The sequence below is a fragment of the Anopheles bellator genome, chromosome 2, assembly GCF_943735745.2.
Source record: "Anopheles bellator chromosome 2, idAnoBellAS_SP24_06.2, whole genome shotgun sequence".
Taxonomy (NCBI): Eukaryota; Metazoa; Arthropoda; class Insecta; order Diptera; family Culicidae; genus Anopheles; species Anopheles bellator.
Window position 1 is genome coordinate 65,327,429 of NC_071286.1, and position 20,294 is coordinate 65,347,722.

Here is a 20,294-nt window from a genome sequence, read left to right on the forward strand (position 1 = left end):
ACAATCGGCCGGGTCACAACACTCCGCTGACGACGCAAAATCGAAGAACGAACTTCAATGGAAGCCACCACTTCCGGCGCCAGAGGCACGCGCTGGAACTGCGCCGCTCTTATCACACTTCTGCCGAAAAAAAAACAAATGCGCCACAGTGCCGGCCCCGCACCACGTTCACCACACAAAACGTTGCACCGTCTCCTCGCACACGCAACAACAAAAGGACACGAAACAGACACAGGCACACTAGTCGAACAATGGAGCTTACCGTCGGAGATTGGAGGGGAGCCCGAAAAAGAATCGGAACGCGAAATGAAACAGGAGCCAAAACAGGACGCACCGTGTGTATCGTCCGGCCGAGCGCGAGACGTTCGCACAACACAACTTTCAGCCGATTTCTGATGGCGGGAAACAGCTGGTGACGCTACCGAGCGCCCAAGAAATATTGCGGGCCCGATCCGGTGCGCCTGTGTGCGTCGTGCGTTGCCGAGCCGAGTGCGCCGGTAAATACATTCTTTTTCGGCTTATTCAGCGGATGTGTACTACACGCCTTACACGTATACACGCAAGCGTGCGTTGCAATAAAAGCGGAACTGTACTTTACTCACACTGCCCTCGCCCGATTGCGCCGTTCGCCGGGCACGCGTTAGAGCAGGACGGAGAGCGAAAAGGGTAACGCTTTGCTTTTTTTTTGTCCGACCTCTGATTTCGTTTTACGACTAGTCACGCACACAAACAACGAACGCCGAGTGCGCACACTCGTTCAGGCTTTCGTCGTCGTCGGGTTCGCGGTTGGTGAGAAAGAAAAATTACGTCTTACATTTACCCCGGAGCACCGCTTTTGTCTCTTTTCCGCTGTACTGTCTCACTGGCTGCTCACTCTTGTTCGCTCTCTTTCGCACTCTACTCACTGGTTGGTATGGTGTTTGCTTTCGGCGAGGGGAGGAGGGTGGAATGATGAGCAGTGAGACACTCGATGCTCATCTCCGCGAGCGAGATGTTGGCGCGTGAGAACGAGCTTGTGTGAGACGAGTTCGTGAGGAAAGAGCTCTAAGCCGATATCCGTGCGGTGCGGTGTTTGGGTTCCTTTCGCCGGTCCAGGACTCCCGGGCTAAATCGGCTTTTTCGGATCGTCCGCCGGGACGCGGCAGGATGCAGCACAGTCATCTGCTATCGTGTGGCATAAATCCCTTTCAAGATGATAAGACAAAGTCCAGCTGAATGTCCTTTTCACGCGAATGTTGATCCCGGCGCTTGATACATACCCCATCTAGTACAATGAGAAATGGAACACTTGTTAGCATAGGCCAAACTCAAATACCAAGAGTTTAAATATATAGTATTTAAATATATGATCTCTTAAATGGCTAAGCTTTGTACTGAATAAAGAATTCTTGTGTAAACTAAAATTTTAAAAACAGTTTTACTCTGCTGAAAAGTACAAATAAAATATTAAGTAGCAAGAAATAGGTTGAAGTAAGTCTTACCACGTGACCACCACCGGGTCGTGCCGGCTGTAGATGTCCGTCCGTAATCCTTCAGTCATCGGATGGTACAGTTCATGAAGTGAAAGAACAAATCGCTGAAAAAGACTAGAGGCCATAGCATCGGAAAGTCTGCGAAGAATTTCAAATTAACTGCAACTGGTGCATTTCGGACGCGAGCTAACCAGAATAAGAAGGACGACCGAACTCTTCAGTAGGTACTTTTTTAATAAAATATTTACTCGCGCTTGGGGCTTGCGCACCGACACGCTCAACTTGCGACGTTGATGTCCGTCTGCCAATGCTCCTGCGTAAGATGCCCTAATATCCTTAAGTTCTCTCTAATATATGACTGTACAGTTCCTTCTTTCTCGTCTGAATCCGTCCGACGCTCTCAACGATCCACTTGAAACGCGTATCCATCCATCGCGCCGTTTGCACTCTCCACGGCTACACCTAATAATATTTCTCTCAACCTATTCATATGCATCATTATTAACTATGATTTTTTTCAGATCCAGGTGCTCCAATCCGGAGCAGAACCTCGAACCCCTGGAGCCTCGCCAATCAACAAATCTAGCGTGGCGTCTTTGCACAGATTTGAATGCTGTCCCATTTGCTTTGTGCACCGTAACAAGCCAACCGACCCCGTTTTTAAGACCTCACGTAGGAGCACTTCTCCTATAACACCCAGCGCTCTGAGACAGTCAACATTGCTTTCAGCATTTGTGGCGTCGGAAGTAGTGGGGTCGGAACTAATCGGAACCGTTCTCCCCATTGCGTGTGTTTGTGGGCTAGGATTATTCCCGATTAAATTTTAACGCGCAGTAAATCTTTGTATTGAAATTGTTTGTTGCCAACCTGTACACTATTATCTATTCAATCATTAACTCTGCTTTCGGTAAGAACTATGGCTCGAAAGATACACTGTTTATTGTGAACCCTTCGGTTTCATTTGCATTATAAAAACATTTTCCTTCAACTACCATATCCGTACAACTCGTACTGGTACCTTCTTTCCTTCTTTTTCCTTAAGTGCAAACGAAGAAGGATAAATAAAGGTTGAATAAACGGAAGTTTACAGTTTGTTTAGCGTGTCTTGCTGAGGGTGTAATGAATCTTTTGCACATGGTTTGGCGTTCTGTTCGAGTGTCTTTCAATGCACCTTTCATGCGGTTTCCTGGTGCTGGGCTACACTCGGCTCCAGCTTTTCCCTGATTAGTATGCTCCTATATTGTTAACCGGTCTGATTTGTAAGTATTTGGATTGGTTCCGTACTTGGGTGATTACTTCTGAAGCTTCAGTGGGCCCCTATTAGGAATTAAGATGTAAACCTTACCCGCCTATTGGCCCTATCCCCAGAGAGAAAGCAAGAAGCAAATGGGTTTCACTGTCTTCTGAGTTATCAAACACTTTACTACTACTTCGTTATATTGACTCCTTGCATCGAAACACTCCCTGCCAACAACGGATCTTTGGGGGAGCGTTTGTATGATGCCTGTACGCGGCACACCGGAAGCTTCTAGCTCGCCCTCTCGTTAATCAGGTAAACTTTGTAAGACTGTGGATGTATTTGGTGCATCAGTGAGTTAGATTAGTTAGCTTTGAGGGCCATTCTTTGTTCGGCAAAAGCCCGGGCACTGGGTGTGTTTTATTACTGACGTAGAATTTATTAATTAAAAAAAGCAATGTGAACCGATTTTCGATTTTGAGATAGAGGTAAATTTGGGAAACAAAAATGCTACAGAATACGTTGTATGGCGCAAACCATTCGGATTGTGAAATTCCTCGTGTTTCCTACCAAATGCAGATAAAAACCGAATCCAGTGAATCCAGAAATCCAAGAACCGAACAATTAAAAGTGCACTTTAAAAAACTTGTGCCAAAGTTCATAGTTAAGAAGTTCATAATTGCATAATAATATTTTTTGGAGTAAATGAAAATGTGAAAAAATTGATTAAAAATCGAAAATATGTTCCCGTGGAAGGAAGCAAGTGGCCGAAGGAAACCGGCTCACGATATGCACAACTTTTTTTCGAACAAATGGCAAAACTTTTCGAACTCTCTTCGAAAAAACAAAACCAGTACTCGGCAACAACCGTCCCACGAGGTGGACAAACACAGTTGCGAGCTCCTTGCGAAGGGCTGCCCACACGGGCGGCAAAACACCCTTTCCCCGAATTCTCACCAAACAACGTGCGGCACGCTACTAGAGAAACTTTTTACCCGCAACCTTTGCGAGGTGACGCGACTTTGCGGGATCAATCTTACACTTCAGCTGCTGGATGAGATCGTAGATTTTGAGCGCCGGCCCCACCTTAAGGCTGAGTAGCGTGATGATATCGTCCTTGCTCAGCTCCAGCAACCGTCTACCGTCGATCCTGTTCTGCACGAACTGCTCCGAGTGTACGGCGCAATCGTTGATCGTAAGAAACATGGCAACATCCTTCACCTCCCAGTTTTCTGGTGTGATTTGACTACTGCCACCGCCAATACCGAACGACCCGAGCAGTCCAGCGCCCGTACTGCTGCTACCGTTCGAATTACTGTGGCCTCCTGTCGCACCAACACCACCCGCCATCGAGTCGGGCGAGCTGCTACTGTTGACCAGCAGCATGTCGTGGTTGATAAGCCGCGGAATAACCTTTTCCAGCTCATTGTCCGCAATCTCGGAAGACGGGGCCGTTGACGGATGCCCGGTGGCCGAGCTCGACTCACCGTCCTCGTCCTCGGTACGCATGTCCACGTCGTCCCGATCGCCATCGAGGCTGCCACCGGTCGAGTGGTCAAAGATGGGACCAAGAGCGTTCGTTCCACTCAGTAACGAAGAGGATGATGATGTGTCGCGGTGATTTGGTTCGTGTTTGATTATCGCGCGAAGTGACGACGGTGTAGCTACTGCTATTGCTGCCTGCGTCGATGTGGACAGTCCGCCGTGCGGATGGCTTGTGGCATCCGCCGCATAGTGCTGCGATGGGGCCATGGGAGAAGAACCATACTCCAGCTGGGCGTTTGATAGAAGCTTCTGTTGCTCGAAATGTTCCTGTTCCTTTTTGATCCGCGCCGTCCGTGTCGTTGGTGCCGGTTGAGCTACGATTGTAGGAAAGGAGTAAGCATCAAAAACAGCTGACAGTTTAAGAAAAAATCATGAATCAATTAAATGAACTCGGCAATATGTAACTCATCGTAGAATGACACACAAAACAATGAATTATAAACAATTACTACAAACAAACAAAACTAAAAATATAAAACTCACCACGCAACTTACAATCGTCCTGCTGCGGCACCGGGGCGGGTTCCGTTTTCAGTTTCTTCTTGGTCCGTTTGTTCCCTTTCTTGGTCGTTTTAGGCGAAATCTTCTGCACCAGCGGTATCTTCGGTAGGATGCGGGGACCCTCCAACTTGTGGCCCACCAACACACACCATCCGATCGGGTAGATGTCGGGGCTTTCGCTGTCCAGCCATTGATCGTACTCGTCGTCCCAGCCATCGAAGTGCACCTTCAGCAGCCGGCCGACAACACGCGAGATAGTGGCCACACAGATCAGTCTTGGATCCATCAGATCGGCTGATTCCAGTTTCATTCCCACCTAGATCATGGATACGAAAATAAAACCATGTCCGCACACGGCCAACGCAACGCCACGTACCTTGAACCGTTGTCGGATCGGTTCCTGATGGAAAATATCTTCGGTGGCCGGTTTGCTACCGGTATCGAGCAGATACTGGTCCCATGTAAAGGTGGTCAGATCGTAGCCTTTCGGTGGGGTGAGCGTGATGTTGTGCTTCGCGCAGAACCCGACCGGAAAGATGCACGGTGATTTTTCGTGGTAGCAGAACCAGTCCGTACAGTTCACGTCCGGATCGTACGAGTCGATGCGTATCATAATGTAGCCAAACTTCAGCACCGACATCACGGTCGCAACGCAGATTGACGACAGGTTGAGCGGATCGACGGCCTCGAGCTTCATGTTTTCCTCGAATCCCGTCTGCCGGCCATCGTAGCAGTACTCCTCGAACTGAAAGTTCGTCTTAAACAAATCCATCATAGCGTCGTCTTCGTTCGGTTCCAAAATTTGGTCTCTGGCCGCTGTTGGGGGGAAGAAAAACAAATACATGAGTGTCCCAAAGGTCGTTCGAGATTTTAACGCGCGTTACCATTCATTCGTTCCATGTACTCCACCGGGGCTTCTAGATTGTGTCCGACGGTCGACGCCCAACCGACCGGATGAATGAGGGGCGAATCCTCGTGACACCAGAATCCATTGTCGTCTGAACTGTTGTAGTACCGCACGTACAGTCGCTTCCCGACGATCTTGGTGATAGTAGCCACCTTCACCGCCGAGATTCGATTCTTGTCCACTACCTCGAGGTTCAGTCCCACCCGAAACCGCGACCGAAAGCTGTCGCTAATTTTATTGTAGAACGTTGACGGGAGGGTACGGGCGTTCGAGAGCCGCTTCACTAGAAACTCCTTCCAGTCCGGGTACGGCTTGGTGATGCTTTTGGGCGGTATCAGCGGCTTACCGCGCGTCGCACACCATCCGACCGGGTGCACCTCGGCGGAGCACAGGTTCACCCAAAAGTCCTTCGACGCATCGCTCGCATCGAACCCTTCGTAGCGCAACAGCGCCTTATAGCCACAGATTCTCAGCACCTCCGCGACCCAGAAGCTGTGGGGCGTGCCACCGAGCACCGGTTGCTGCACCACGTCACAGTCCGTGTTCTCTACCTCCACCTTCATCCCGATCACCACGTTCGGCCACATATCGTAACCGGGCGCGTGTCGGAAACAGGTGACGGGCGCTGCAAATAGCTTCCCGTCCATCAGCGCCTGCGTCCAGTCGTACGAGTTTTGGAACTCGTTCGGTTTCCTCCGGATGCTGTTGATACGATCGTCCTGTGGGCAGGGTGACGGAAGCCGGGAGCCCCTCGATATTTGGGGAATCTCCTCTTGCGGCACTATGTCGTGCGTACTCGCATCCCCGACGGTGCTCACCATCCTCGCGCCACTGTTGCTACTATTTACACTGCTTAAGCTAGCGCTTCCATCGTGACTATTGCTGTTGCTGCTATTGCTAACGATACTGCCAGGGGTCGGTTGCAAAAGGACATGTGGCGCTGCTCCGACTCCTCTGTGGTCGGCCATCTTGAACCGATAACCGACCGTTTGTACTTGTGCCTGTTGCTGCAGCAAGAGCGAGTGCTTGCTGTCCTCGAGCTCGTGACCTGTTGAGGCACTCGGGTCTTCAATCAGTTGGTCGGGCGGCACTGCCAGGATACCATCATCGATCCCTTCGCCACCCACGGCCACCGACGCCGTCGGTCGATTGCCGTCGTCCGCCAGGGGGGTTTTGTTACCGCTTCCGGGGCGCAAATGTGCACTGAACACACGGAGCGACTCGAACGATCGGGAACATGACATGCTACAGAAGCGCCGCTGCTTGGTGTAGAACGAATGCTTCACTCCGATGGCACCGCACTTCTCGCAGATGGCTGTAAGTGAGGAAGCGACAAAGTTCATAAGCGATCGATTGCACCATGAGCATCGAGAGCGGTTATCACACGCACACGCAGTAAAGAAGGTTAATGCGGGACGAATTGGATAGAAATGAGTAGCCAGGAAGGGGAGCAACGCATTAAATGCTCGGTTAATGATAAAGTGAAGCCAGAGTAATGATAACAAACTCTATCCGCGCCGCTCAATATATCAAACAGTTCAATGGACGATTCAAAGGAGAGATTTAACAGAACAGACAAGAAAATTAAGCTTGATCAATCCTTCATGCTGCGATCAGCTGATCTTGTGTTTCATTTTAATGTTATGTGTCTTGTGAGCAGGTGCGGAGGTGGGTTAACTGAAGCAAAAGAAACAAATGACGTTAAGCGGAAACTCAAAGTGATACAAGAAACAAGAGAAAGAAAGAGGCACGCAACGGAAATCGTAGAGGAAAAGAAGTTAGAAAAAAATGAAAACAAAAACAACAAAACCTACCCATGCCGTCGGGCTCGATCGGTATGACTGACGGATCGATATCGCCCTTATAAGCGATCGGTGTTTTCAGGACCAAACCGGGCCGCTTAACGGGTTTGATTTTTTTGCTCGCGTACCGCTCGGACTGCACCGCATACATCCTCGTGTACGGCGGCAGGGACTCGTGATCGTCATGAGACGATTGGATACTACGCGACCGCGGTTTCTGGTCCAACCCAAGAGCGTCATCCGCCAGCATGGAAGGACTTCCGTCAGGATTGTTATTGTTCTGGCCACCATCAGTGCTGCTGCTGTTGCTGTTTGAACCATCGTCGTGCGACACGTCGTAGTCCAGAAAGTGGCCCTGGGCCTGCAGCAACTGGGCTTCGTTCATCAGTTTATAGTGAAGCAGATTTTCCTGCCCCGCGGCACAAGAAAGGTAATCGCTACCACCACTGGTATCGATCATCTGGCCGTACGGATCGAACGACGATATCGTTTGATCGTGTGCGCCCGGTTCACCATCGGCCACACCGTCCATGCCTTCGCTAGTATCGCACACACCATCGTCTTCTCCAATAGTGATTGGACCCATACCAGCCGCGATCGCCACGTCGCTCGTACTCATTCCGTTAATAGACGTTATCTTGCCGGTGGGGCCAGAGTCGTTAACGAGCTGCAAGTCACCGACTGCGATCGTGTTCTGGGCTGATCCAAGTGTTGCTGGTGCACCGGCGACGGTTGCAGCCGCCGCAGCTGCTGCTGCTGCCGTCAGCGTACCATTTTGGTCAAGAAACCCGTAACCACCGAGCGCCAGCTGCTGTTGCAGCAGTTGCTGTTGCTGCTGTTGCTGTTGCTGGAGATTGAACAATTCCTGATTAGTCAGTGCCAGGTGCTCGGCGGCGCCGCTGGGGATGGTCGCTAAGCCGGTCGGTGTGGGAATTGTCGTTACGTGACCACCGTATTCACTGATCAGCGAGTTCAGTGCCGCCGGATTCATGTCCTGGTTTCCGTTCATACGTCCGTTTCGCAGTGTTCCACATTGGTCCATATTAGCATGCAGTTAGTGGCCCCAGCGACGACGATCGGGATCAACAACGACAACACGTTCACACATGGCAGGGTAAACAAACATAAGGGAACGTTTTGGAACAAGATTGGTGGGGAGGAAAAACATAATCGGGAACATACGGGACCGAAAAATGAACCGGAAATAAAAATTTGACAGTAAAAGTAAAGTGTGATGTGTCGTGTTTAAGTGGTGGGTGTGTCGTGAATTGCGTGAATTTGGCGACGATCGTCGAGGACAATGAACGATCACGCCGCACAGCATCGTCGGACCGGATTGAGTATTTTGTAGTTTATGGATTAAAACCGATCGTGGTCAGCAAGTTGAATTCATTTCAATCGGACCGCAGTGGCACAGAGTACAGATCGGTTCAACATTCGGTAGTGTGGTCAAAGATGTTATGACGGGCACATGACGACGAAAACGATGATGATGATCGAGTGGTGGTGATGATGATCGAGTAGGCGTTGAAGATCGCGACGGTGATTGTGTGAGGCAGCGGCGGATCCCCGTTTTTTGGTATCGGAACACAATCGTAAGACACAAAACCAAACAAGCATAACACGGGACGGGGAAACATAGAAGAAAAAAGAATTGCAAATTAGAGAACCGAAACTAGAGAGCGAAAGGGCAGAGCTAAGCTCCGAAAAAAACACAACAAAACAATAATTTTCAAAAGATCTAGAGCAAAACTGGCCGAGTGATCATTGTGTAAGGTATTGATATAGGCTAGATGATCTGTTTCAGTGACGCTGACGTCTTTAAACTTTGGTGTATCTGAATATATGGCTAATGTGTTGGCCGTAAACACGTAAGTAACGTTTACGGTGCCCATGAGAAGGGGTTTCCAACAGCAACAATGAAACATCTTGAAGTCAACGACTAATTAAACCATGCATGCGTGCAGCGCCAGGATTCTGTTGATAAAGTTGGTGTCCACTCCAACAAGCAATGTACCCAAGGGCTGCTTAAAATATACTGCTCTCAGTGCTTACCATAGCGTGCGCCTGCTGAGTGATATCTTCCATGACGGTCGCAACTGGCGGCGGTACGTAGTAGTTGCTCAAGTTTTCATCCAGCTGCGACGTGAGCGGTCCCATCCAAACCATAGTACTGAGCTCTTGCGGATTCATACTAGGTGGTACTCGATTAAAAACTAAAAGAGAACAGCCAATGGAGAGAGTTTTAGTGTCGAAAGAATGTTTCATTGAAATCGTGAATGAATCCCAGTGGCCCAAGTGGCGACAGTCGTTGCTGCCGGTCACGGGTTCGTTGCCTTTTGAACCCGGCCACATTTTACTTAGCATGGAGCCCATCGGCGACCCTTCAGACCCAAGATAGTCGATAAAATCTACAATATCTTGAAGCGGGTTTGCAATGCGCTTACCACTGAAGTGCCAATAGTGTATCTAAAAATTGGTGCACTGCGTTCGGTACGCACTCTCGTAGTTATGTTTTTCGCTGAACCATTAACTTTCACAGACTCATAGTTCGTCTCACTTAATTGCGGGGTGCATAAATTCACTTCGATGCTTATGGATCATGGTGATTCAGCTTTAAAATCAAGTTACCATAGAGAGGACAAACTGAATATTGAACTAGAAAATTAGAGTTGACATTATTTTCGCGATTGACTGCCGGGTTCAGCAGCAGCCGTACAAGAAAACAATTGACGTTCCGCACATTCTCGTGCTCGAGTATGCTGCGCTAAACCAAAACATAAACTTCGCCAAGGAAGCCAATAGATTGCCTTTGCCATACACTTGTACGGGTAAAGGCGAGCGAAATTGTGGTGTTTACACTAATTCCACTTGCCCCGATTTCTGGCAAAGGTAAATAACTTTTCATCTTCACAACTGCTTCGGCACAGCGAGTGCACTAAATTGCACGTTTGCACAATTGTTCCACTGCGTAATGGGGGTCGTAAACCACTCAATGCATCCTTCGGTGTTGTTTCAAAAAGGAAGCTCAGCTTTCACGCAGGAAGCCAAGGAATAAAGGTAAGCAAACACACACACATTCACACACGAACATGTACACATCGACGCACATCGCTTGTCATACGATTCCTTTCTGAAGGAAGCCCGACGGGCTTCCGCTCGATGCTGGACACCGTTCCCCGTTCACCCTCGTTTCGCACTCACCGTTCATATTTCAATACTAGCTCGACATATCGAACAATCGGCTTGCATTTGGCTGCGTTCCTTGTGGTCGCTTCACGGCACTCGCACGAGATAGTCACGGCCGTGTCCCGTGTCCGCGTTCGTCGTTGTCGGCCTCTCGATGTTGCGAGTGATGCGGATCGCAACGGCACCGTTGCGAAAAAACCATTCAACAACCTGCGACCACCGCGGAGGATACCACTCGATCGGATGCTGCCGCAACGGGAAACGGTTCCCACGGTCCACGATCCGAAACGGTGTCTGCTGGCTGGCTGGCTGGCTGGCGATATTCTTCGTTGTGTACAGTCGGTGCGAAATGAAATCACTCGCAACAAAAAATCTTCCTCCTGAAAAGCGCTACGCAAAGCCAGAGAGAGAAGAAAACTCCTCAGTTCCTCGAGTTCGGATGAACAAATGTTCGAAAGGTAACAAAACGTTTGGCAGAACGCGCGAAACAGTGCTGCCAGACTGGCGACAGCGACTCGGCTCCTGACAGTCAGCTGAACGGGACGCTTCTTGGGCCGGGCACTCGCATCGGTGGCCGCTATACACCACACGACTGCTCTTCTCGCGCAACATCTGCTCAGCACAGATACACTGAATTATCAACAAGCCGAACTGCCGGGTATAAACACGGTTTGCGGTTTCGAAAAGGGGTTTCTGGATGGTTCGCTCTCTGTACAACTGATTTTGAATATTTCGCGCAACGTTTGCGGTATCGTTGCTCAACTTATTTTGATGATATTGCTACAACTATTCCGCCTTTTACAATTCACCTGCAAGCCAAGAAAACAATAGTATAAACGACTGTTCGTTATGCTGGAATGATATAGGTTCAATTTTATTGCTCATGGAAAATAAAACTAGTGGTACATAATGAACGATTATAGCAATTGCGTTATCGTTATTGTATTATCGCGCAAACGGCTATACTGATATGCGGACTGTAACAATCCAATCACATTTCGGTTGTTTAGATGATTCTAGATCACGGTGCACGGTAAAATGAAAACGGTCCTACTTTGTATCTACTCGCTTGTAGCTGCGACGGCTGCTGCTTCTAAATGCACAAATGCTGGTATGCTAATCCATCTACTGCTGTTGGTACTTCAATACTAATGCCCAAAACTATACTAAAACTACATTTCTACACTCGCATGGGGCGGGTTGTCGATGCTTTTTCGGTTTACTCTAAGAATGTCTACTGATTGACTATGATTTACTACATACTACGGTACCCTCACAGGGGTTATTACTTTTCATGTTGTTGCGGAGACCCCTAGTGGTCTAGCGGTCTATGGACCAAAAATTGCACAAATTGGAATGTGTTTCAATCCGCCATGTCCTACGTCCTACTGTCCGTGGCCAGGTTTTCCGTTGTGTCGATACCGTGAAATTTGCCCATTGCAGCTACACTACTCTAATGCGACACTACGATATATTATAGGTGGGGTTTGTTGGAGGTGTTCCGGTGATCGTTCACTGGCCGATATTTAGCTGGCCAGAAGTTTTGAGGATTGTGCGTAGAGTAGCTAGCAGGATTTTCTTTCCTTTTACTGCGCACCAGTGGTGATGTCACACTTGATGACCCCGTGGTTTTGAAGTACTGTCATGTGCAGTTTTTCGATCGGCGCTGTGCTACCAACTGAAGCTTCTTCTTCGGCCGCCGCCTCTTCTGCGAGAGCTGCTGGGCCACTGCCCCTAACGTGGAATGTAGATTTCGGAATGATAAAGGCAGATCGCTTGGCAAATGACTGGGGTCGGTCCGTGTAAAGTTGCGGACGATCTGGCGTAAACCCGATACGGTAGTGGTACAGCACTGCGTGAACCCTGGTCGCATCCGTGGGCTCCAATAGGCTCAATTCCTGTTCCGTTTCGTGGAGCTTTCCATCGAACTGAACGTCCGCTAGCTTCACGGGTTCGGAAAGATGGCGGTACGAGAATGGTCCAAGGTCGAGATGATTTTCCGTCTCGAGCGAAGCCAAATATTTGTCGATTTGCAACTGCTCCAGCTCCGCATTTTCCACCCGGCTACACTTGACGATCCATTCCGACTCGATGATACTGCCGTGTAGTTCGAGCGACGCAGGTATGACCGTTCCGATCGGTTTCAGCTTCGGTAGCAGCGATTGATAAAGGCAGAAGTGCTCACTGTTGATCTGCCCGAATACATCCACCGGCTGCAAGATGACCAGGTCCAGCGTGTAATCGTTGAGTAGGAAGATCTCCTGGATGGAACTAACCAGCATGATGCTTCCCATCGGTATGTCGTTCTGGTTGGCGATAAACTCGATCAGATCCTCCGTTTGATCCAGACAGAACAACATGCGAGCTTTGCCGTCTTTCAGTAGCTTCAGGCCCGCATACGGAAAGAGAGACAGGTCGAGAATCTTCTCCATATCATCCAGTCCATCGGTCGCCTCGGTAAGACTGCCGTAGTACTCGATGTCGCTCAGAAACTCCAGTACGTGCTCGTCGACGCTGATTTGATTGTCTAACGAGTTAAGGGTGTGCGCAACAGCCAGTGCGCCATCCTTGCACGACATCGTTAGCTTCAGCCGCTGATCTTTCGCCACCGGTAACCGTTGGTTCAACCGAAAGATGGCCTGATTCCAGCACGTGTTTGTCGTGGGATCAGTGCTTATGAAGTTCGTTTCATCCAGCTGCAAATCGAACCACACGACGAATCCATCGAGCAGCAAACCATCGTCCAGACAGGTCAGTTCCACCTCGCCCACCTCGTGGCCGTCGTAGTGGCGCACCAGACAATCCAAGTCGTTAAAATCAACCTCCATCGAAGCCACCGTATCGGTTACGAACTCAAAATCATCGTTCGCCTGGATACGGCTAATATCTTCCGCGTCGTAGCACTTGGTGCCCTCCTTCGACAGCAGACAGTTGCTGGGCAGCGAAAAGTCTTCGCTGAATGATTCATTGATTAAAATATTGCTTGCAGTTAAGGCGCGCGACTGGTAGCCGGACACGTGCAGAGTCACCTTTGCCGGAATGATTTTCCCCTGCGGTAACAGCAGATGCTTCTTCGCGTGGATCAGCGTCTCGAGAATGCCCTCGCCAAACGCACCGCTATCGAGCGTTTCGGTGACGATCAGCGAAAATCGTTCGCCAATCTTCAGGTCCTGCGAGTAGCTCTGAAACAGGCAAATCCGGTCGCTCAGCCCGTTCGCACCGAACACGTCCCGAGCGATCTGCACCATAATTTCCGACCCATCGCATGCCGCCGCTTTCCGAATACCCTCGCAGCGCAGAGCGTAAATCGAGAGCAAACCGGTGCCGGTACCGATGTCCAGCACCTCGTTGTACCCGGCACCAATCTGGTTCTCGATCGCCGCGCGAAACGCTGCATTGCGCACCACGTCATTCAGCATCCGAAAGTGCCACCGCTCGACCAGTTCGCATTTTGTGTTCTGCAGGTTCTGGTACGCCTTCAGATAGCGGGAATCCTGCAGCAGCACTCGCTCGAAACAGATCGACGCTTCCAACGATCGACCATATCTGTCCGTTTGATGTATGGGAAGAATTAAAAGAAAAAGAACTAAGTCATTATGGTTCATTATTCTAGTCGTTTATTACTAATTGAGTAGTTGCGCATCGGCTACTGTCTGGCTCACTTTCTAGTCCTAATTTTTGGTGGCCGTGTAATAAGTGAACAAAATCTGTTACATAATCACAATGCTGAAAACTTTCGTATATTCAGTCAGTTTCAAGGCGAAACCTTTAAGAGACTCCTTCCACTGGCTGATGGCACTGGAAATCGCTGGTTGCTCGCGTAGTAACTGCGCTGGTACGCTGAACGAGATCAGCGGAATGAACGGTTTGTCGGACAGTCTTCCCGCTTGATAGACAACAAGGGGCACTTGCGACAGGCAGTTCTCTTGCGAGGCCACCGCATCGTACCAATAGATCACCGGGTAACCAATGAACAGTCCGTACAGACTCGTGCGACACAACTCCCCAGCAAATGGCCATCGTATGGGCTCCTCCGTCCCCCGAGGCCAACAGTTTCGATTGCAAAGATGCAATAGTTGTAAGCAAACCCTCCACGGCGCTCGGATCAGCGACGCGAGGCTGTGGTAAGCTGGCAGATACATCGATCAGCACGGGCCGAAAGACGGATTGGTGGCTACCGAACCGTTGGGCATCGCAAACGCCAAAGTCACTCGGGTCGTCCCCGAACTGGAGCACCACTAGTGTGCCCGCTATCAGTTTGACCTTCTTGAGCGAGTCGAGTAGCGTGCGTGCCTCGGCCTGCGAAAGACACCCCACGTCCCAGAGGAAGCCCATTTTAATTCCATTATCGATCGCGAACAGTTGATGTGCTATTTCTCGGATCTTGCCTTTCGGTCGCACCTTTGCACGGAGGTGCCGCAACAGATGAAGATAAATCGGTTCCATTGCAGAGCCCCGAGAGGGGGTAATTAATCGTCGAGAGAGCCAGTCGTCGCCAGGAGAGTGGGCGAGAAAAACGCAACCCCAGCAGTACGAAAAATAATAGGGAAACGGACCCGCCGCGCCTAACGCGCGATCCCGTACCTTTGCAGCCGTACGCCCGTCTCGTTTAGCAGCTCCGGATGCTCGGGAAAGTACTCCAAACCCTGCTCTATGATTTCGAACACTTGTTCGATTTTGCCCTCCTGCTCAAGCTGATCCGCGTACTTGGTGACGACGAACAGGAACAGCTCCCGGAGCGGGTCCTCGTCGGTGGCATCGGGCGGAATCGGGGACCGCTGGTCGAGAACTTTCGTAGCACTGGCGAAAGCCTTCTTGAACCTGGCTTGCGCTATAAAATCGTACACAACTTTCAGTTCACCGATTTCCTCATCACTACTCATGGTGCTTCAGCATTGGTCGCGTTGCCAATCACAGCAATCTGACCGGGTCGCCGCGTTGCTGGGATTGATTTTCCTTGTGAATTGGTTCGCACGAAACAACACGCAATCGCTTCACGTTTTTCCACCTTTCTGCGAGGCTACTCCGTTTTGCACTGTACGCCGGAGTGTCCTGTGAGTTTTACACTTTCTGCCGCTCCAGTTGGTACAGCTTTTTTCGTCCTGTGTCGAGAGAGAAGGAGAGAGCGCGCGTGCATGTAGTTTGTAAACAGAAAGTGGTGCGCCGGCGCGTCACCGAAGCTTCCGGACTAGCTGTCAAAGTGTACCCATTCAAGGTCAGGTCCAGCGCTTCCAGAAACGTATGTTTAATGCGAGGTTAGGGAAACGATTTACGCCACAATCTTCGGCCCCGATTGCAGGGTGTTCGCGTCCTGCTGTGGTCTCTGAGATGAGTACTCTGAAAAGGACAGGAAATACGGCAGTAATATATTGACCTCAATCGTTTGCACTTTTCACAGAACACTCGCAACGCGCATTTAGCCCCGGTATTTACCTTCGTCGATGAACCACTGGTTCTTCTCACTGACGGCATCAGCGTGACCTTTGAAATGTTGAACCAATTAACATTTTCTCAGAGCTACAAATTTAATTCTTACCGGCTCGGCAGCAAGCGCGCACGTGTGACCATGTTGTGCCTCGGACAGGAAGGAATGTAAACAAATCGTCAATCCTTCTCTCACACACACACTAAGCATCGTGGACCGGTTGCGCGTGCGGACGAAGCCGTCTGTAGCTGTGTTGGTGATGGGACGTGTTGTCATAACAGATACACGGTGCGAGTTGATTGCAGAAAATTTAACCGTCATCATCCGAACCGCCGTCGTTTTCGTCGGCTGATAAAGAACGCACTTTTCTACGTGTTGCGCATGGTGATTCACGGAATCTGCAGGATGTGGGCCTAAAATTGCCCGCCGACTATAACGGGTTCAAAAGGACAGCGAGTGCTAGTGAATATCGAGAAAGTCGGGTGATTCCGATTGGGCGCTTCACGATCCATTACCCAACCGTGAACGGTGTAACGGAACCGCGATGCGCTTCACAACGGCCGCCATTGCGCTGATCGTATTTATTGTGGTCTTTTCAATATTCGTCGCCAACCTGGCTAACTTGATTGGAATCGATAAGCAGCTAAGCAACCGATTGGACGCTGCGAGTGATGGCCAACAACGGGACACCAAGCGCCTAAAGCTTGACGACCGGCCGGAGCACCTGATGTGGTTTCTTCAGGTAGGTGTAGTAGCGCTCTCGCTTACGTGGCCCCAAAGAACCAAAGCCTCTCCGTTCGTCCTTTCAGATCTCGGACATACACATCAGTATGTACCTCGACCCGGCTCGCGTGCCGCAGTTGGTGGATTTCTGCAACCGAACGGTGGACATCATAAGCCCGGCAGTGGTCCTCGCTTCCGGCGACTTGACCGATGCGAAAACGTCCAACTTCTTAGGTTCAAAGCAGCACGAAAAAGAATGGCGCTGGTATCACGAGGTGCTGCGTGACACGAATGTGCTCAATCGGACGGTTTGGCTAGACATACGGGGCAATCATGACAATTTCAATGTCCCCGCGCTTCAGACGCGCCAGGATCTGTTCACGAACTATTCGGCGCAAGGACGACACCATACGCGCTCTTACATGCACCAGATCTCGAAGGGTGGCGAACGGTACACTTTTATCGCAGTCGATGCCTGTCTCGATCCGGGACCGAAACGACCGTTCAACTTCGTCGGTATGCTGTCGATCAACGAAACACAGCATCTGCTCAATTTGGCCGAGCGGTCGCGGGCTCTGGGTACGAACTACACCGTTTGGTTCGGCCATTATCCCACGTCCTGCATTCTGACGCCCGGATTGGGCGCCGGCGGAATTCGCAATCTGATTGGGCGGTATCGAGAAGCGTACGCATATCTTGCCGGTCATTTCCATACACTCGGTGGAGCCGTGCCCCGTATGTACACGCTACAGAACGAGGGCTTTCTGGAACTGGAACTGGGGGATTGGATGCGGAATCGGAGGTACCGAGTGGCCGCCTTCGATCATGGGTACTTTTCGTTTGTCGACGTTCAGCACAACCAGTGGCCGGTGGTGCTGGTGACGAACCCCAAAGACGCCCTATTTAACATGCCCGGCAAGGAGACATTCGGGCCCATCCTGGAATCTACGCACATTCGGATACTTGTGTTTTCGCCGGCCAGTATCACCGAGTGCCAGGTAAAGGTGGACGGTGGTAGTTGGCGGGAATGCAGTCGGACCAGCCGGGAACTGTTTGTGGTGCCGTGGGAACCGACACTCTACAAGCGGGGCCTCCACACCCTGTCGGTTTACGTGCTAGACGGAGATGGTCGGAGTCGCGTCGTCGAGCAGCAGTTCACGCTGGACGGATCGCGCTTGCGGTTTGACTTTCTGGCCAAACTGGTGCTCATGTACGACACGAACCAAATTTTCCAATCTTTCTTCAGCGTCGCACTCATCGTGTATCTGGTGCCGTTATGTGTGTTTCGTGTTTGGCACACTCTCGTTCGCAGTAAGTTCGTCGGGAAGGGGCGCGTAAACTCATGGCTAACCGATCCTTTTGCTTTCAGGAGGCACCCTACCGAGACCCCGGCTGCGGACGTTCTGCTGTGGCGCTTGGATACGTAAAATGTGGATCCTTTCCACGGTTGATCGGCTTATGTTCCCGATCGTGGGCTACTGTCTGTATCTCACCTGTGGCCCTTGGTCTATCGGCGAAGTCATCGACGGCCACATGGGAGTGGTGTTTGTGTGGGGGATTTTCGTCAACAATGCTTTTCTCCCGGGCACGCTCACCTATCTATATGGCTTTTTCCAGCTAATGCTGTGCCAGTTGCCGCTGACCATCATTTTCGCCAACAATGTAGTGCGACGGTAAGAGGGGTCGAGAAGACAGAGAAGGCAAGCAAGTGCCTAAACTTAGTAATTAATGTGTGTTTTTTCGTTGTTTGTTGCCAGCTTCTATCGTCGCGGGACGGAAAAGAGCTACGGATGGCTGATGGCGCTCTGGAAGAACGCGGCCTTCATTCTTATCATGACGGTGGAAGTGATTTTGGCGGGCATCTTTTGGAACTCATACGGACTGCTAGCCTTCATCATTACACCGCTGCGAGCCTGGTCGATCGTGATGAACGTGATCCTCTGGCACCAGTCGCGCTACATTCCGGAAAAGTGTCTTCGGTCGGCCGCCACCGTTTGGTCCTCTTCCGAACCCAAACTGTCCTCGCTGTCCCAATGAGCTGTGACATCATTACCAAGGAGCTTTTTAGAGAAAGATAGATTTTTTTTGTCATTGGAATTGTTTAACGAATGGTTACCTTTACGGCCAGAGACGCGCACGCTGTGTTGAGAGTTGTTTAGGTTTACTGTCCATTCTGTGACACTTTATTTATCGATTGTGTGTTTTAGCCTTCTAGTCAACATCTTACAGTGGTTTAGATTTAGTAAAGTGTCTATTTACATCATATATTTCCATCGCTCATTCATTGGGCTCAATGGGCAGGAAGGAAACAACTGACTACACACTCATATGTATTTAGGTCACCCACTATGATATTGTTAACAAAACTGAACCTATCCGACCAAACGTACCAAAACCGAAACAAAATCAAAGCAAATCGAGCAACAACTGTACCACCGTGAAGTCGCGTTCTTATGTCGATTCCCAATGAAGCAATCACGTAGAGAGGTAGAAAATTAGCAAAATCGCTGGAATGGACCGTAACAAAGACGAAAGAAATTAGGAAGCGATATGTTTGATACGTGCCGTTAGAGCAACACACTGTAACATAGGTAACATATATCTATTAAAAGTATTACCCTGAGGCTGCTATTTTGTTGACAAACTAAAACATTTTCGTGTAACTGTTATGTATTGTACACTGGGCGGCGACATGATGTGAGCAATAAATTCATTACAAAAACACAGTGTGTACTTTTTGTGTTAACAACCATTTTTAACAACTACATCTTGAATCACTCCTTAGGAATCTAATGGCTGATGGTTGATAATCAGCAAACAATTCGCCTGCAGACACATACAGTTCAGCCTAATTTTGGATTTGATCCAATATTAGCGAATTCAATTTACATGATGTCGAACGAGAGTGAAATTAACGCAACGCCAAAGAACACCACCAAGCGAAGCAAAACGTGGGGTCTAATAAGGGTTTAGTTGTAAAGCAAACTACATTCGCCCACGACCTAATGAATGTGATAAGCAAACGCCGTTTGTCGCGACTAAACGCCTGTCTGTATGACGGTATGGGCATTGCTCGGTCGTAAAAAGAGCATCCGACCAAGGGGAACTCTAATCACCTTTGCAAAAATATTGAGCATAATTTTTCACGAACTATGTTGAATGTAAGCCCTCCCCCCACATCGGAGTGTTCATATCAATCAATCAATTAATGTTTGTCTACAGTTGCTGTGTCGATACGGCTGTTTAATTAAATTCGGATCCAACAGCCAATAAAATGGCCCTTTCCGCATCCACACATCTGTAACAACGCAAAGGACCTCGTCGGAAATCGAGCCATTAATCCAACTTGTTTGTATAAATCTGAACAAAACATTCTAGTATTGTAACGTTAACTAGGTTAACTTTGTGTATTTTATTGTTGGAATTGTCGGAATCAGCTTGTTAAGTCATGAACGTCTTCAGATCAATTATGATCGCCTTTGAGGAAAAAACC

At 49.6% G+C, this 20,294-nt stretch overlaps 3 protein-coding genes across 3 annotated transcripts; 1 reads left to right on the forward strand and 2 right to left on the reverse strand.

Moving 5' to 3' along the window:
• Positions 1-1,736: 1,736 nt before the first annotated feature.
• LOC131207878 (polycomb protein Sfmbt) lies at positions 1,737-9,732 on the reverse strand. Its single transcript, XM_058200510.1, has 6 exons — positions 9,520-9,732; positions 7,477-8,458; positions 5,640-6,977; positions 5,132-5,571; positions 4,711-5,071; positions 1,737-4,568 (listed from the first exon to the last, which is right to left on the reverse strand). Exons 1-6 carry the CDS (start codon positions 9,730-9,732, stop codon positions 3,688-3,690), a joined length of 4,215 nt encoding a protein of 1,404 aa, XP_058056493.1. The 3' UTR covers positions 1,737-3,687.
• A 1,810-nt stretch (positions 9,733-11,542) lies between these two features.
• On the reverse strand, positions 11,543-16,130 carry LOC131208844 (protein arginine N-methyltransferase 9-like). Its single transcript, XM_058201753.1, has 4 exons — positions 16,087-16,130; positions 15,860-15,990; positions 15,238-15,755; positions 11,543-14,199 (listed from the first exon to the last, which is right to left on the reverse strand). The coding sequence occupies exons 3-4, from the start codon at positions 15,534-15,536 to the stop codon at positions 12,240-12,242; spliced, it is 2,259 nt and encodes a 752-aa protein (XP_058057736.1). The 5' UTR covers positions 15,537-15,755; positions 15,860-15,990; positions 16,087-16,130; the 3' UTR covers positions 11,543-12,239.
• Positions 16,131-16,474: 344 nt separating this feature from the next.
• On the forward strand, positions 16,475-19,485 carry LOC131209835 (transmembrane protein 62-like). The gene is made up of 4 exons (XM_058202980.1): positions 16,475-16,820; positions 16,888-18,112; positions 18,171-18,474; positions 18,559-19,485. Exons 1-4 carry the CDS (start codon positions 16,623-16,625, stop codon positions 18,836-18,838), a joined length of 2,007 nt encoding a protein of 668 aa, XP_058058963.1. The 5' UTR covers positions 16,475-16,622; the 3' UTR covers positions 18,839-19,485.
• The last annotated feature ends 809 nt before the right edge of the window (positions 19,486-20,294 follow it).